This window comes from Lagopus leucura, unplaced genomic scaffold, assembly GCF_019238085.1.
Source record: "Lagopus leucura isolate 7727_CA_CO unplaced genomic scaffold, USGS_WTPT01 Super-Scaffold_739, whole genome shotgun sequence".
Classification (NCBI taxonomy): Eukaryota; Metazoa; Chordata; class Aves; order Galliformes; family Phasianidae; genus Lagopus; species Lagopus leucura.
In genome coordinates, this window is record NW_024962255.1 from 22,272,338 (window position 1) to 22,290,672 (window position 18,335).

At 44.5% G+C, this 18,335-nt stretch overlaps 1 protein-coding gene and 1 long non-coding RNA gene across 3 annotated transcripts in view; one reads left to right on the top strand and one right to left on the bottom strand.

The window, feature by feature from the left end:
* Positions 1 to 1,245: 1,245 nt before the first annotated feature.
* Positions 1,246 to 5,755, bottom strand: LOC122175583. 2 transcript variants are annotated; one of them, XR_006177442.1, is made up of 3 exons: positions 5,447 to 5,748; positions 2,196 to 4,563; positions 1,246 to 1,474 (listed from the first exon to the last, which is right to left on the bottom strand). It is a non-coding gene; the product is annotated as an uncharacterized LOC122175583 (long non-coding RNA). The 2 variants fall into 2 exon arrangements; XR_006177441.1 differs by lacking the exon at positions 1,246 to 1,474 and having other exon boundaries at positions 3,758 to 4,563; positions 5,447 to 5,755.
* The window catches only part of FBXW4 (F-box and WD repeat domain containing 4), a 58,838-nt gene continuing 45,730 nt past the window's right edge, over positions 5,228 to 18,335 (top strand). The window contains exons 1-2 of the mRNA XM_042863344.1: positions 5,228 to 5,580; positions 15,906 to 16,001. Of these exons, the coding sequence (XP_042719278.1) occupies positions 5,303 to 5,580; positions 15,906 to 16,001 (374 nt within the window). The 5' untranslated portion in view covers positions 5,228 to 5,302. The remainder of the gene's footprint in view (positions 5,581 to 15,905; positions 16,002 to 18,335) is intronic.

The following is an 18,335-nucleotide window of genomic DNA, read 5'->3' on the forward strand; positions in this document are numbered from 1 at the left end:
ATTAATGAAAACTGAGTTGAAAATTGCTAGTTTTAAGTCTTGTTCTTACTCTCAAAGAAGCCAACGGGAATTTGGATGTTTAGTTCTTTAGACTCTAAGTATGAAAGGAAAAAGCCCCTAAAATATCTTCATAGGTAGCCCCTATAAAAGCACAAGATTCAAAAGCATTCCTTCAGGAGATCAAGGACGGTCCAGCCTTTGAAGCCGGGAGGATTGGGAAATTTAAAGATCTTTGTGGCAATCATATTGTGCCATTACAAATCTACCATTTGGAATTGTAAAGCATTTAAAAGGAATGATTCCAAATTCCACAGCTGTCTGGTGAGTGACAACTTGATGTGGCCTCAGGGGTAGGAAGAAGGTCATTGTTGGGAAAACAGTTAAAATGAACATTTTCCGAACAGATGCTTCAGATAATACTTTGATAAATGAGGTTAAAAACAAATAAAATAATCCGGGTGACTTTCAGAAAATAACAGACTGGCAAAACAAACAAACCAAACTCAAAATGCAATGACAAGAAACGGGTGTAGGGTTGGTACTTAGAAAAAGCTGATAGAAGACTGTTCAAAATCAAACGAACAACAAACAGAGTCTAAAATGATGCAATTCTGCTGGCTTGGGGAGGTGATACTTTTTTTTTTTAGCTGCACTGCAATTGAAGAGAACTTCCATAACAGTCAACTGTTGAATTTGATACACGAAAATATTTGACAGTCTGTTCTCATTGTCTTATTTTTCAAGCCATCGAAGCGGCTTGGCTGCTGATGAAAATACAAAAGCGTTGCATGTGCCTGGTAAGTGGATAATGAGAGCGACCCCCTTGGTTTAGTATCTTTGTCAGCAGAGTGCAGTGAGAAAAGTAAACACACAGCATCACCGCTGACAAACTGATTTATGGAATTGTTTGTTTGCATAATTTTCAGCATGGCTATGAATAAAGGTCCCGATCCTGCGGCTGCTAAGTGCCTCGTAGGGATGGCTGCTGGCTGCGCGCCCTTCGCTCTCACTGAGAGCTCCCTGTAGCTGTGGTTTGGAACTACACAGCATAGGGTCTGTTGGGATTATTGTTAAGGGAAGATTTTTCCTCGTCCTTTTACAGAACTCATACCAAATAGTTTCTAGTTCTGATTTCTTCTGGCAGCCCTTTTATAGGTAAAACCAAATCGATACGTATAAACCGGGGGAAAAAAAGAAGAAAATTCACTCTTAAATTCAGCATAACCTTTTAATTTTATCCTCTTTAATCCTTTGATATTTTTTTGTGCTTCTACTGCAGAAAAGCAATTCTGCTAATCACCTTTGTGCCAATCCCTGCATTCCTGACAATAGCGTGAACAGCTTCCATCAAAGTCTTTGATGTGGGAAAGACACACACACACATATAATCTGAAAACAATTCAGCTCCTCGGTTCTCAATGGCGAGCACTCTGCTTTAATAGAGTGCAAGTTCCGTGGAGGTTTCTAATCCTTTCTGCCAAACAGAAGAGACACAGTCAGGTAGCACACCTTATTCAGAAGTTAAAATAACATGTTACTTGCTCTCAGAGAAAATCAAAACAACTCAAGATCAAAAACGGATTCCGCCAACCTGAACGGGATAGACTTTCTACTCAGATAACTCTTGATCTAAGTGTGTAACAAGTAACCTGCTTTAATCCCTCAAAGCGATGGTGTTACAGATAAGTACTGTAGTAGCAGAGGAGGTGTCTTAAGTTTCAGAAATACACAAAAGCATTGGTTGGAAGGAAAAACAAAACAAAGAGCTGTCCACATGATTGTGTCTTTAGCTGGAAAGGTGTATTTGAGGGCACTGCAAAGAAGAATAAAACCCCTTGAAGACAGGAAAAGAAGAAAGAAAAAAAGAAGAAAAGACAGGCAGGTATTGAAATGGAATTTCTTCCGAGCTGGATTTCATTGGCTTGCGCTGTTGAAGCATAAGCTTTACAGGTGTCAGCCCTCATTTTCAGTTTACAAATCCTGCAAGCTATGATGCCGGAATGATCTGCTGCTTCAGCACGGAACCACACTCTATTTTCTGGAGGTGCAGGGAGGTCATGAGGAATGAAAGGACCGGAATCTTTGTAAGATTTGTGAAGGCTGTGTTATTTATTGACTTATCCTGCACTGGGCACCTGCACTGACTTCATTATTAGAGTATGACCATTGTATGGAAATAATCACGTTACACGTACCACTTTAGAAATGCTCCCAAAACTTCTTTGCTTCTTGCTCTTGCAGACAGCTACCTATGCACTTTGTTCAGCTCTGCTGAGAAGACAAGGGCCATCTCAGCCTTCGATGCGTAGCACTGACAGCTCCACAGCAGTCACATCTGCTGAAACCACATCTGAGCAGTGTATGTGCTTGTAGGTCTCTTGCAGAGAAAGAAAGTAACAGATCACAGTGTTTGGGCTAAATTATTGTTGTAAGGCAACTATCCACACTACAAAACAGTATTACTTTTAAGAGCAACGTATCATTGGTTTCTTCGTAACATTTTTTGTGACACCTATTTGGATGCTATTTGACCTTCTGTATGATCACTGCTTGTAAACATATTTCATCTTAGCCAAATCTTCCACAATTACTTATATCTTGGGACACAAACTGGAGAGCGCTAAGTCAGACCCTACTTCTGTGGATGTACTTCTCAGTATTTTGGATCTGCCATTGCCACATGCTACACTGCACGTGGCACTTTGAACAGTCCCCTTCCAACGTGCACCTTGGTGAAGGACTCGGGCACAAACAAGGCTCCTGTACACTGGGATAAGGGTGTCATAATGTGCAAGGAGATGTCAGACGTGGCAGATGAAGCACTTGCATATTAACAGAGCCTAAAACAAGTAGGGGCCCCTCTGACTGATCTGATATACCAAGTTAGGAGTCGCTAGATCAATTCCTGGCTTAAAGATTCAGTTGCTGTAGGCTAGTCAGTCTTGCTCAAGGGGGAAAAAATTCTGATATTGTTTAAAATAGCTTCCCAACAAAAATATATTTATAAATTTTTTTCCCATCACTTTCTGTTAAGTGATCTTATCACTCTGTCTGCTAAACTGAAGATCCTGGTATCACCAGATTTTATTTCCTGTTTCAGTGCCCACAAGGTATGATCCCCTCACACCTTACCCTCTTTAGAAAGCTAAACAGACTGAGCACTTTGGTTCTCACTATAAAACATGTTTGACAGCCCTGCAATCCTTCTTACTGCTCTTCTTAGAAAATCCACTAGTTTTTCAACATCCTTTTTGAAATGTTGGCTGGACAAATTATTTCCAAAGCCGTCACAACAGAGTCAAAACCAGAAGTGAAACAACCTCCTGGCTCTTGTTTGTTTCCCAGCCCTTTGCTCACAGCACTGCAGAAGGAGCTCGCGTTTAGATGATTATTCATCTTAATGAAGTCTTTACGGAATTGCAGCTTTGCAGGATAGAGTTACATCCTTTCAGTGTGACCTACATTCTTTGTTCCTAGATGTGAGACTTTACATTTGACTTGATTGAAATACGTATGAGTTGATTATGCCTAAACATAACATAAGGTTACACAGCCATAAGCACCAGTGGCCTCTTCCCCGAGGCTTTATGCCTTCTAAAAACTTTGCTAATAATGACTTCAGATTTTTTTTCAGGTCACTAATAAAAACATCCAAAAATGTAGGATCCATATGCTGTCTCTGTGGAATCCTACCAGAGAAAGACCAACTTGATAATAAACTTCTCTTTATAATAACAATTTACGACAGAGGAGTCAGTCAGCTTTTAATAAATTTAATGTTTCAGACTGCCAAAGTCTATTACAAAAGAGCTAATTACAGTTACATGTTTAAGATTCATGTCATCAAAGAGACACAGAATTCACACCAATTCTCCATAATCTTCTGTTAAGTAACGTTTGTTACATTGCCTCCCTTTCGACTGGCCGCTTCAGTCCTGCACCAGATGTGCTGTTATTTTACCTGAACTTAATCTGAGGTGCTGAAATTTTTAATTGCTCTGGCCATCTGATTCACTCATTATAAATGTTGATAAAATATTTGCTGTCTTCTGATCCTTTAGAATCTCCTTGACTTCCAGGGTGCATTGAAACTCAGTGTAAGTGGACCAGACAGCTCCTCAGCTGGCAGTTTTGAACCTTTCAAATACAAGGCCTCCAGAGCTGATTTAGATAAATGAATATTTGAGTGCTTGAGATTAAACAGATGAGATGACCTTCTGGAACAGGATGCAAGTAAGTCTAAAAGGCCTGTCTGCTATGGTAACCTCATTAAATGCTGAAATTTATTTTCCAATTCTACAGTGCAAAAGGACCTGCAATTTGAGGTCGGTAAATGATGTCTATACAAAGAATTCTAGGTAGATGATTTACTTTTCATAATTCATATATTTTTTAATTCTGAGGCAGAAGTTTCCTTAAGCATTTCAGGCTTCTGTAGAGTGGAAAATACTGTAAGAAAGAATAAAACAACACTGTACTCATATTTTCCTGCTCCACTGTCTGTGGAGGGCTACTTTGCCATTTTGGACCAGGATCCTCCTGTGCTGTCAGTACTCCAGGCTCCTGTGGATGGCAACAATGACTCAGTTATTATGAACCGTTCTTTGCAGCGATGCACATACATGTATGCACATACATGTACAAAGCGTGAGCACTTTTTCACCCCCTGCTCCATGGAATAGATGGTACCAAATGGTCTGAGTGACCAGCCAGCCTTAAATCCTCTGCAGCAGGGGCCTTTCTTTCATAAGGAAGACCCTTTATTTTAAGTGGCTCAGGGAACCTAGGAGTCCAGAACTGCAGCGTAACACCAGACGACCCCTGCTGTCATCTGGTGGGTGACAAGAACTCCTGACTCTGCTCAAGGGTAATTAATGAGCAGTAACCACCCTGCTGTTCACCTTCCTTTGCAGGAGTGCTGCGCCCAGCCAGGTGGTGGAGCAGATGCTCCGGTTACTCACGATCACCATTCTGGCCGTTAATTATTCACGTTATTAACGAATGCGTCGATAAGGTGATGTTATTAATCTCAGCTACAAAGAATAATAACCCACGCACGGGCCGGGGGGGCTGTTTCGTGGCGGATCGAGGTGGGGGTATCCCCGGTGCTTCCCGTTAATGAATTAATTTCCTAATTGTCCCCCCCCCGCCCGCCGCCGCCTCCTCCCCCGGAGGGGGGCAGTGACAGGCAGCGGCTCCTGCCCCATGTGACTGGGGAGCGGCTGCCCCCGTCCATGGCTTGGCCTCCCCCGGGCAGCAGCAGCTCCGGCTCCCGGGGAGGAGGGGCAGGAGCTGCTGCTCCATGGGGAGGAAGAGCAGCCCCCGATCCCCCCGGGCGGAGGGGGGATCCCGGGCCGCCTCCCCCCCCTCCTCCTCTTCCTCCTCCCCCCCCTCCTCCCCGCTCTGGGCCTTACCCGAGGAGCTGCTGCTCCTCATCTGCTCCTACCTGGACGTGCAGGCCTTGGGCCGCCTGAGCCAGGTCTGCCGCCGCCTGCGCTTCCTCAGTAGCCGCGATCTCCTCTGGAAGCGCATAGCCCGCGGGTGCCTCAATTCCGGCTTCACCCAGCTCGGCACCGACCTGTAAGCTCGGCCTCCGCGGCGGAAGGGCGGGGGGGAGGCGGCCGCGGCGGCTAGGAAAGGCCGGGGATGCCGCGGCCTAGCTGGTTGCTAAGGGGCGTGCTGCGCTCCTGGCGTAGTCGCTAAGGGGGGCTCCCCGCTGCCGTAAGGGGGCGGAGGGAAGAGGGGCGCTATTCTCGAAGCGCGGCTGCGCCGTCGCTGCTCCGAGAGGGGCGGCGAGCGCGGGGGAAGCGGCGGGGCCGCCCTGCCAGGGGAGGGACTGCGAGCGGCGGCGGGCTCTGGGCCTGGATGCGCCGGCAGGGCTGCCGTGTGGGGGGCAGCGCTTCCTGCTGCCGCGAGAGCGTGGCGAGGGCTCGCTAAGCACCAGGTCCGGCAGGAGCGGCCCGCAGATACTGGAGCTCAAGGGCCTCTCCGGATGAGCTCGGCTCCCCGGAGGCCCCCTCTGCACAAAGCAGTGTCTGAGCTCGAGAGCTCTGAGCCGGGGGAGGTGGGCTCTCTCTCACAGCTCCTGAGCCGCACTGCCTTGCCTGTGGCTGCCGAGGCCTCAAAGACCTTGGAAAAGTAGCTGAGAGGGAGCAGAATCTGAACTGGCAGCTGAGGAAAGGCCTGGAGAATGAGCCTAGGTGTGCTATTAGAAGCGCAAAGCTTGGTAGCTTTGCTCTGTGTGACACCAGCATCTTTCTGGAGGTGCTTTTGGGCGTTGGGCCTTGATGGCACTTGGTAAGAACCCACAGGTTGTGTTTCCTCTCTCCATTTGCTGGCGTGCAGAACGCCACTCGGAGGCATCCGCACCTCGTGGGCTTCCCTTGCTTCCTCAGGGATCCCAAAGGGGAGTCCATGTGCTTAAGGATCTATGTATCGCTTCCTGTGTTTCCCTATAGCTGCCAGCCTGAGGTTTGGAACTTTGTTGACATTTATCGTAAAGGATGTCTGAGACCTGTTTCAATGTCTCATAGTGCTATCTTGTCAGTAATACAGGCAGAGAGAAGCAGCTGTGGCCCTTGCTCTTTGGAGCAGGACTTCAGTGGTGCTGAAAATCTCTGTTGGGTTTTCAGGCCAGGATTTTAACCCGTTCAGTTTTTGTAGATTTAGGCCTGCAGCCAAGGGACGCTGCAGCCAAAGACCGGACTTGGAAAGTTAACCACAGTTCCCTAGGAGGTAAGCAGGAGTAAGTGCTGCAGAATGGCTGTGCGTAGGACTCCGTCCACCATGATATATGATTTTGTCTCCTGAGGAAATGAAGTTCTGTATTTTTCATTAAGAATAAGGTGATACTATGCTGCTTCGGTTGCTGGAGGGATCAGGTGTACAGCAGAGCAGGTGCAGCACATGTAAGGACCACCACTTCCCCCTGCAGAGGAATGTGGGTCTATAAACAGCTACAGAAGTCTGTTAGGTCAGAGGGTTTAAGTGAAGGGAAGGGTACTCATGTGTCATGAGCTCCCAGGGATTTCAGTGCCGTTAGACTCACTGTGGGAACACAGAGTTGCTTTGGTTAGTTTTTTGTTTTGTTTTGTTAGTTATTCTAGGGTGTGCTTTTGTGCTGAGCCCTACTTGTGAATTGTCTTTAAACTCTAGTACGGAGCACTGCTTTTAGCATTGGTTGGTGCTGCCTTGGTCCAAGGGAGTTCAATCACCAGCAATGCACTGTGGAACTACAGTCTGGTCACGAAGGATCTGAGAGATATCCCAGAGAATGAATCCTGTTGTTACTTTTAACTTCATGAAAGACTCATGCAATCTTCAGTTCTTTGAAGTAGACAGTGTGCCAGTTCTTTTGGGCAATACCTGAAAGCCAAACGCTTGTATTCCCTGTGTGGACATCCAGCATCTGGGGGCAGTTTCAAGAGTCTTGCTCCAGTGAGTTTGACAGTTCTGGCAACAGATAAAAGACAAGGGCATACTTTGGTGTGTGGAGGGGTCTGGGTATGTGTACAGCTCCAAAAGAATCACAGTGAATACACATGTTGGGTTGTGGTACAGTTATGAAGTTTGTGCTTGATGAAGAGTTTAATAGCCTGTGTGGCAGCTTGAGGGTTTTAAATAGCCATGTCTTTTTTACATTGCCTGTGCCTCACATGTGTCTCCAAGATCAAAAGCAATCTCCAGTGTTGCTCTTATTGCAGTTGAAGGGTGAAGATTTGAGGAGAAAGGTTATACTTTATTTGACCAGGCAATACAAGCTGGGGAGGAGAGTTAGGTAAGCTTCTAGGCACATTGCCTTTCTTCCTGATGGTAATTCTGGGTAAGAAACTGGTAGGTTGCTCATTGGAGATTAAATTTGAGCTGAGCAGGTGTTTAAGCTAGAATATCATTAGTAAATAGAATGATGGTGAAGATGATGGTAGTTGGACCTTCTTGACGACTGTGCTTTCTTAATCATATGGAGTCAACCTTGAGTATGTCATGCTTGGCTTGCTTGAGGGCTGGGGCTTCTGTTGCACGTTCTGGATAGCATTGCATGAGGTGAACACTGTTTTTTACTTTCAAGAGGTATTTGTGCATTTCTGTCTGCAATTGAGAAAGCAAAGGCTGGAACCGTTTGTGGTAAATGTACTTAATGAAATAACGTGCATGGTTCTAACATTAGATCTTAGACTGATGGTCCCTGAGAGGCTGGCATAAGTTAACAACTAGTCTAGGGAGTTCTTACGGCTTAAAACAAAAAAACATCTCAGAACTAGTTTGATCATTTCTGCTGTTAAATGGCTTTTGATAAGCCATCTGTTAATGCTTTGTAAATAGAGATAAATTTGAGCTTAGAGTGTAAGATAGCTGTGAAACTTATCCCTCCTCCTCCACTTTCCCATTTTTTAAAGGCTGATTAGCTTGAAAATGACACCGTTTCTTTAAAATGTTGTTTCTGTTAGGTATATCTTCAGGTAATTGTAACAAGAAGATCTGAGGGAACAGGCTTTAGCTTGTATGTGGAACAAATGTTCACACAGTGAGCTTGCTTATACGAATTTTTCATGCCCAATTAGAGAAGAGAGAATATTAATTAGAAACTGGTTGCAAATCCTAGCTGTAGAGCAGCAAGGGAAAGGAAAAATGTAGTACCTAAAACAATTTGTCTTAACTTTTAAAATTACCCTCTTGCCATCTTGGCTATCCACTTATACCAGCTATTTTTATCTCGGCACATATACTCAGGCTTAAACAGTGTTCAGTTGATTGGCTAATGTTGTCAAAAGAAGATATGAACTTAATCCTAGGCATGAGTTGTTATGTTGAAAAGCATTTTCACATCATTGACAAGCCTCTCCTATTTGCCCTTTCTGATGGATTCAGCTAATGAGGAGCTGTGTGTGCAGTGAAGTATTTAGGTGTTATTTCAATCATGCGCATACAAAGAACGAAGTTTGCCTCGTGCCATGTTTCCATCATCTTCGTTCCTCAGCAGGGGAACCGCTAGATCTGCATCAGATGAGTGAGTGTGTATTAGGGATAGCAGGGCCTGACTTGGAAAGGTTCTTAAGTACGTTCTTGGTGTTAAAAACATACTTTTTCTTCTTTGAATCCGTAGTAAGTAAATGCTTACTAGAATACTGTGTTACTGTTTTGGAAGTCTGCAGTGGGTTGGGCTGTATGCGGTTCTTGGCGCCTGTCTCTATCAGGCTGCCTTTTGCTCTGCGCAGTCATGTTAATTTTATGTGTAGACCTGTACTGCAATAAGGCCTTGTTGTGGGCATGGTAAGAAGATAGTCCCTGCACAGAGGAGTTTTGCTCCACTCAGTCACAGGAGCTGCTCAGGCAGGAGTCAAGACCCGTCTTTATGACGTAAGGTGAATGGAGCATTTTTCTTCCAAAAACGCATGGCAGCGTTTCACAGAAGAATATGGCTTAATAATTCTTTTTGCAGCTAAACCATAGCTGAGCAGTAGCACAAGGCCTCTGGGGTTTCTGGTGAGTATAGTGATTTTACAGTTGTGTCTGGTAGCCTGTGTCTGTTTTGCCAGCTGTTGTACAGGCGCAGCAAGAGCAGTCTCTGCCCTGAAGAGCTTGCTGCCTAAATAGACAGAGTAAACAAGGGCTGGGAGGGCAGCAAGGCACAGAGATGTGAACCAAGCTGCCCTCTGTGCAGCAGGTCAGTGTCAGAGCCAGAAATAGAAGAGGGTGCTGTGAGCCTTCAGCCAGTGCCTGCCTTCTGGACCACCTTGGACTGGAGAAATTGGAGAGCCAGAGAGCTCATTGCAAGGTGGTTCTTTATTTAAAGCCTGAAAGAAAGGAATAATGTTGCAGCTGGGCTAAACTTATTTCCTCTTTGTTACAAAGGAATTTTAAAGGGCAAGTTAAAAGTTGCAACCTAAATAGCTTGACAGTGTGCTCTTTGTAATACATTAATAGCTGTTGTCAAAATACAGAAACGTTCTGCTGCCTGTTTTCTCTCCCCCATCTCCCATCCTGCCTTGCCCACTGGCACTGTGGGATCTTCTCCAGTCCAGAAAAATAGATTAATTAGTGGGTGACTTTATTTTCTTTGAGTATTTAAAAACTAGTGTGAGCATTTATGTGACTTAATAAAAGCAGTGTTTTCTCCAGATCTTGGATAAATATATACACCTGCAGGAGCAGGAAATGGCCAATCTATGTAAGTCAAATCCAAATGCAAACTGCAGCAATCATCGGAGACCTCTGCCTTCAGTGCTGGGGGGAGGGGGTGTGAAGCAGCGTGGAAAGCTCCTTCAGTTTCCTCCATCTTTTAAAAGCTGTTCTGCCAGCTTTAAGTCACAACTGAAGTAGGCGATGAGCTGGTGCAGAGGATGCAGAGGGGAACGTTCTGGGGAGGCTACTGCAATAACAGCTAAAGCCTGGAAGAGGGCACACAGCTATTGCTTTGTGCTGGGGAAGTTGGTGCGTTTCAGGAACTCTTGTTACATTCTTACTGTCTTAAACTATTTCTTCTGGGCAGCCAGAATGGCACACTTAGTAAAACAATTTCTTGATGTGGGAATGGGAAATTGTAAGGAGCCTGTGTCCCCTCCCTTTACAATCTTCACAAGTTCAAAGCAGCAGCAGAATTTTATCGAGTTCAGGGCTTTGGAAATGTACGCTGTGTCTATTGCTGTTATTCCTGTAACTTGCATGAGTGAAAAGCTGTGTGCTATTTCATTATGTACAAACATGGCCCTGACAGTCCACTCTTTCAATTCGGAATACATGACAACTATTGAGCAGCTGTGGGTTTGCTCAGATCTTCCTGGGCTATTCATTTTTTTTTTTTTTTTCAAAGCAGCCTAGATATCAGCTCCAGACAGACTACATAGCTCCTTGAGAGCAGCAAAATCCTGCCTGGAGTTTCTATCTGAACTCCCATTGCAGGTTGTGAGATCATCAGTGAAGGAGGAAGGATCTGATGGGGGTGATCTGCTTCAGATCAGGTGATGATAGGTGGTGGTTTTTGGGAATCTCTCTGAGGATGCTCGTCTTTGCTGTGTGTACAGGAACTCGATTCTGATTAGAGTCTCCGGCTTCTTCCTGCAGGTGGGTGGTTTTGAGGATCTGTGGGGCCGTGCAGCCTGCTTGCATTGCTTGCTAATGTCTGACCAAGGTAGCTTAGTGGCACCACCAAAGGCAAGGAGCAGCAAGAGAAGTTGGTAGTGCAATCTTGGTGTTGTTTGAACCCACGTCACATAGGAAGGGATCGAGTGCAGAAGACAGACTGAACCTGGCTGTAAGCTAAAAACGGGCCATGTGCTAAAGGAATTCAGGTGGAATTTTTTACTGGAAGAGCCGTACTGAAAGCATGCCAACTTCTTGAGGACAGCAACAGGAGCTCCTGACATAAATAGCTTTTCCCTCTTGGCTGTCTGTTGGTGGCCCATGACTTGCAAATGCACTGAGACTCTGCCACTCAACAGGTGTGTCCCAATTACACAAATAAGTGCAGTTGGTCCCTGTGTTAACCATCTCTGCCACAGGGCCAAGGTTGAAAGGGAGGCTTAGCCACTATGACCTATTTGTTCCTCTGTATGACCCTTTCAGTCAGGCTAGAGGCAGCCTGGTGACGGCTTTTATGCAGACAACAGATTTTCTCTATAGAAGAGATTCAGTCTCTGCTGTGGATCTTTGCAGACTTGCATTTCCAGATGACCTCTTCAGCATTGAAAATGTAACGAAATGGAAAGGACTTCAGTGGGTTAGGATGCCCCATGCAGCTGGGAAAATATACAGTATGACATATTGGTGTTACCTTCTGTAACGTGGTATTTGTTGTTGCAGGCACCATTGTTTTGGCACATGCTGAAATTGTAGCCGGCCAGTGGGAATCTCGCCGAGATGCAGAACTCAGAAACTCTTGCTATTGCAGAAATGCCATTTCTCGTGGCAAAAGAGTTTGGCTGGGGAGGGGATCATTGAAGGCAAAAGCTGCTGGAAGTGAAGCTTTAGAAGGAGACGTGCTTTGTCTGTGGCTGAGTGATTCCTCCTTTTGCTGATTTTTGGGGGTCCAGGCCAGTAAGTGCCATGGTGGTTGAGGTGAGGTCAGTGGTGCTGAGGAAGGATAGTCCCAGTCTCTCACTTCAGCAGCTGGGAAGCGGGCTCCAGAAGGAGTATTATATTTCTTCTGGTAACTCTGCCAAGAAAGAGAGGAAATCCATAATTTGAGCAAAATACTTAAAGGTAGGGTGAAGTAGGAAGGGAGAAATGAAAATTCTTTTATAGTGGGTTGGTTGGGATGACTTTTATACTGGAACTCTCTCTCATGCTGTGACAAATGTTCAGCTTCCCTTTCATACTGAAACAAAGACATTCTAAAGGAAACTTCCACCAGGAGCACATGCAGTTGGAAGCATGCATTAGCTTAGGTCATATATTGTGCCACATGGTTTGGCATCCCGATAGAGTGCTTTTTGGATTAATTTGCTAATGAAAAAAGATAGCCGTGTGTGTTCCAGGTCATGTGGCTTTATAGACTGTTTATAATAGTCACCCTTAGCACAGATGATAAAATGATGGACTTTGAACATTGCTTGGGTTTTAAGAGTGTTTTGCTTAAATGTCACTCAATTTTTACATCACAGTGTTCACTTCGTTGTGTGTCATCCTTCTAGGATGGGCTGCACTTCAGTTGCACTCTGATGCAGCACGGTACTGCTCCTAGTAAAAGTCCTTCCTCAGTGAGTCAGCCTCCTGCAGGCTGGAACTTCACTGCTGGAACTTTTCCGTGAGAACTTGAATGCTGCATTTCATAGAACATTTAAGCATGTACTGAATACCAGCTGGTGTTTTGTGGTATGGTATACTAAGAAAGGTCAAGTTATTCACTGTCTTTGGATTGTGGTCCCTCCACAACATCACCCTTTGTGAGCTGGGTTAGTTTTGTTAATCTCTGAATGCTCAATCCAGTTGCTGAAGTGGAAGGTACTTGATTAAGTCAACCACTCAGTGTAGATGTGTGGTGATTTGATTCTCTCAGGTCACCATGGAGAAACTGGTAGATTTACACATAGATCTTGTAGGGGAGAAAAGAATCGTTATTATTTTTTTATCATTATCCTATGATTAAATTTATATAATGATGCCCTTCTTAGCTTTCTAATATTTGAGAACTGCTCTAGTGTGCTGATGGTGCTGCTTCTCACTCTTGCTGGTGTATTCTTGGAGCTGCTGTTGAGGAAGCAGATTAAATTATATGTCGGCATTGGATTCCATCACTGGCCTCAGTTTGACTTCCTTCTTGGCTCAGGGGAGCACCCATCTCTGACCAACACTGAAAGTCATTGCAGTTTGGTCTCTGCTGCCATGGAATTGGCAAAGGAGCGTATCAGTTCAACTTTCACATCTCCCTTCTTGTGGCCTTCTTATGTTCTGTCCCACATCCTGCTTCTATTTTAAATAAGTGGAAATGTATGGAATATGTGAGTGCTTCTAATACAGGTTAAAATTAGATTGGTTGAGAATTGTTATATGATGAAGGCAGGCTGGATGAACAGTACATCTATTAGCAGTAACCCCCCACCCCCTCTCCACCCCAAAACAAACAACCTGCTCCCAAAGGAACAACAAACTCAGACCCCCATCATCGACAAACAGTCCTTCCCTTCAACGTGTTTTGTCCTTGCCCTTTTCCTGCAAAAACTGTTGACGTGCATGGAGGAGCAGAGTGTCTGTTCCAGGAGTAACTACAGCAGTTTACTGATGGTGTGGGCCGAGCCAGCACGCAATAGTCTCTTCTGACATTTCTCTTTTAGTGGTAGAAGGATCAAGGCCTACCCACCCCCAGCTAGGAAAGTGACTGGTTTTTTCAGATGAAGGCTTCTTTTTTGACCTTGGATTCACCTTTTTTTTTTTTTTTAATGGTGGAAATTGCATCTAGCCTGTGTAGGGTTTGTGCATTGAGCTCAGGATATCTGGCTGGGCCAGTATGTGTTGGGGGTTGTGGCACAAGTGCGTTTTCCATCACCATGCAAACTGGTGCTTTATATCTGTACGTGGGGAGAACTTAACTGAGGGCTGAGCGTGGGGAGGAGAAGAGTTCTGGAGTAATGAATGGAATTGGATGTAGGCGGAGAGGCTGAACTCTGTCTGGGAGAGTAATAAGCAATGAGGCGACTGCTGGACCTGACCTGACTTCTCAGTGCCGTGCATTCCTCGTCTCAGACGCTGTATGGCCCCACAAACCCCTGCAAGCGCTCTCTTTAAATGGAATTCCTCTTCTTGCAGCTTAGGCTAACTCTAGAGATTTAATTTTACTTTTTAAGGGTTAGGAGAAATAAAGAGCTTGTAGCTTCTTAAAGTCACTTTTGTTTGTTGTGGTGCTACTGGTCATAAACTTCTAGTTGCACAGGTGTCTAAGGGACCAAGATCTTTTCTGTGTGTGGTTTTTGTTTTTGTTTAAAATGGGTCAAAAGCCCAGGAATGCAGTCAAATTATAATGGTGACTAAGTGCCGGAAAGCATAGAAAAGGGGAGGGAAGGGTGAGCAGAAAAAAAAAAAAGCCTGAAGAGCCCGAGGCTATGGAAGGAAGGCTGGGAAAATGAGAATCTGGCCAAGCTGCAGGGCCAGGTTAGAGATTCCTACACCCATTAACAACCACAGGAGATGTTTATTTACAGAGAGCTAATCTTTGTTTTAAAGATGACAGAGTACCCAAAAATGGAATTGGATTGGGGGCATGGTAGAAATGTGAAGAGGAGCTGGTCCTGGCTGGGCACCAGTCCCCATCTATCAATGATCTAAGGGTCCTCCTTTCATCCCATGTGGTTGGGAACATTCACAGCTGAGAAATGCATGAGAAGGGAAAAAACTCACTTTGTAGCCTAGTAAATGGCTCACAACACCAAGTTACAAAGAATAATTTCAATGATTTCTTTCTTTTTTATTTTTTTTATTTATTTACTTTACTGATCCTTTCCACCTTAGCAGCTCCACCAATGATATTGAATAATTAATACTATGATAGGTTGGTATTACAGCTGAATGTTAATTTTTTTTTTTTAAATCTTCAATCAATTCTAGATCATGAAGGCGAAACAGTTGTTGAACAGCTGCTTCAATTGGGTAACTTCATGTAGTCACTAAAGAGACCTGGGTCCCAGGTGTCTGTGGTACTTACCTTTTATCACTTTTTGAGCTCTGCTGATCTTGGCTTGTTCCATAATTTTGGTTTGTATCCCAGTGACTGGGTATGAGTCTCTCTTTTAGCAACCTGCAGTAACTTTGACTAGAAGTAGGGAATTTCCCAGCAACCAGGTGGAATTCTTTTTCTTTTGGTGAGCTGCTGCAAATGATGGCCCATCTTACTTGGGGTGTGTGTGCACTGGGTGGTTATACACATGAATGAATTTTATTTGTAGTCCAAATCTATTGTGATTTCTAGTTAGGCAGATAAGGGTCTGGAGCAGTTTCTTTATTACTCTTCTGACTGGACACTTTTAGCTTCTACTTTCAGTATTCTCTTGACTGGTGTTTCCTCTATCAGTTCCTGTATGTTGCTGTCCCTATCCTTACTGTCCTTCTTTAGTCTCCACTAGAAGAGTGGTGTCCTGTTTCTTTGGTTCTGGTAATTTCTTTGTGTGTAGACTTGATCACATTTCATTTTAACCTCTATCTGTGTACCAGATCAGGTCGTGATCAGATCTGAAGTCTGTACAGTAGTGAGCACTGTGGTTGGCTTTCTTTGTTGATGAACACTCACTCTGCTCAGAACTCCTTTCTCATCAACTTTCCTAAGTGCGTTTCCTTTAGTGTGGCTCTGGCACCATCAGTGTATACGAGCTCATCATTTGTGGAACCAGAGCGAGAACCTGTGAGCAGCTTGGGTGTATTTGTTCTCTGTGTAGCATCAGTCACGGTTGCTAATCTCATCTTTCTTCCTTTGTCTGCAGAGCACCTGGCATTCCAGTGAAGGAAAGGGTGAAGGTCTCTCAAAACTGGAGGCACGGACGCTGCCGGAGGGAGACAGTCCTGAAATGGAAATGCAAGCAAGTGGCTCTGTTCTCTTCTACTTGGTTCTTTCTGTTGCTGAGGGGATTTGGGTTTGCCTCTGTGCTCCAAAATGAGGTGTTTCACACTCCTTCTGATCGAAGGGGTTTTACAATTGATGTCACTGGCCTATTTTGGATTATGCTGTCTAGCTGGATGTGGGGTAACTGTAGTTGTTGTCTTGCTCTAGGGTTTCACTCTGAGTTCATAGAATCGTAGAATGGCTTGGGTTGGAAGGAACCTCAAAGATCATCTGGTTCCAACTCTCCTGTTGTGGGCAGGGGTCAAATGCCAACCATTTGATCAAGCACTAGATCAGATTGCCTGGGGCCCCATCCAGCCTGGCCTTGAACACCTCCAGGGATGAGGCATCCAGTTGAGAGTTCCTCTCTCAGTAAGAGCTTGAATTTGGCATTGCTCTGATTTGTGCATTTCTAGTTGGATTTAGTAATGTTGCCTGCAGACTCCAGACTATTGTGTGCCTGTCTATTGCTGCGTACCATGAGTGATTTTCTGCCCTGCTCTCACAGTGAGCATACCTTGATCTCAGATGTGGACTTGCATGTTTCCTCAGAATGCTTCTGTTGTCTCCAGTGCTTTATCTTTGCTCTCAATTTGGATGTACAAATCTAAAATGCTAATTGCTATTCTTTTACCTTGTGCTTCTTCTTTCTTCTGTTTTATGCTTCCCTCCTTCACTAACAAAATGGATATTTGACATTAATGAGAGGAGGTTGTTGTTAAAGCTTTTCTTGCAAAGGCATACTCAGCTTTCAAAGCAAAGCCTGAGATGTGTCTCTTATCTAAACAGCACATCTAAATTTTCAGCTTTCACATCATCAGACAGAAGGAAAAATGAGAAGAACTATGGTTTGTTAGCTGCTGAAGAACAGGGACCTGCTACTGAGCTTTCATGCCTTTTTGTGCTGTGTAGATTGAAGTGGTGGATAATGTGCCACTGCTTGTGTGAAGTCCTGGGAACAGCTGTAATGAGCAGAGTGGTTCTTGGTGCAGGTTGTATACCTGCCTTTGAAGTGCTTGTGACCATTTGTGAAGACAGGCTCTGTGGTTGTTAGAGATCATTACTAAACCAGCTTCCCAAATGAAAATGCAAGGACTGATTTAATAAGGCCATCATCCAAGCTGTATCCCCTGATTTTCATTTGTCCTACTTTCAAATTTGCTACTCCTCCTTATGAAAAACCCATAGAAAAGGGTAAAAAGCTAAACTATGGCAGGAGGAGAGCTGCAGAAACTGGCTGTGGGCTGGGGAAGCTGGATATTCGCTTGCTTTTAGAGAACTGCGTGGGAGTGCAGGAAAGAAAAGAAAATCAAAGCCTGCCTCAAACCAAAGCTGCTGCTCCAAAGATGCCTCTTATTTGCGATTTGGTCTTACGCAAGGGAAAAAATAACCTGTGCTCAACTTTTTATTCCTGTGACAAGCTTCTTATTGGAGAGGAATACAGGGAAGCAGGAACCTTCTGTCTAGTAATCCACATTGTTCTCTTGCTTGCTTCTAGTCCCTCATTGTGATGATTTGAGGGGCTGCTGTGTGTAATGCCTCTACTAATGCAGAAAATTGTGACCTCTAAGAATGAATGATCTGCAAGAAAAAGAGAGATATTTTTATGCTTTCAAAACAGCTTTTCTGAGTAGTTTGATAGCTGAAAGGATGTTCTACGGAAAGGCTTTGGTTTTGCTCAACATTTTCATGGGTGTTGGTGTGCTTGGCAATGGCTGTGCAGACTGGAGACAATTCTACACATCCGTGCCTCATATGATGTGAGCCCCATGTCTCTTTATATCTGACCCCATGTCCAGAAGGCCTATTTGTTGATTCTTAAGATGTGACACAAAAAGCAAGATCTTCAACAAAGAGCTTACTACCTGCAGGTACGTTGTAGGCTGTTCTGTTATTTTGATATTGTTTCAAGAATCAATGAATCTGTTGTGATGAGAAACTTGATTCAGACACTGCTTGAGTGTCTTCTTTATCTTGGTTTCCCAGGATTTGAAGCATATTTTCCACTTTCAATTTCAGTCTTCAGATCATTTAGCAGTCTACTGCCTGAAACCCCATGTAGGAAATTGTCATTGTTCCATAAATAGCAAGAGGCAGAAGAGGTGTATGGGCTCATCTGAGAGGTGGGCAACATAAATCAAGAGAGTCTGCTCTGCAGTTGCTTTCAGCTCAGCAGTGGAAAAGGTGTGAATGTGGAAAAGTACCTCCTCTACTTGGGCAGCACAAAGTTTCTGGGTGCCCTCAGGCTTTGCATAACAGTGTGCGATATGTGTAGTAGGTGCAGGACTTCATGGGAAGACGTTATTTGACG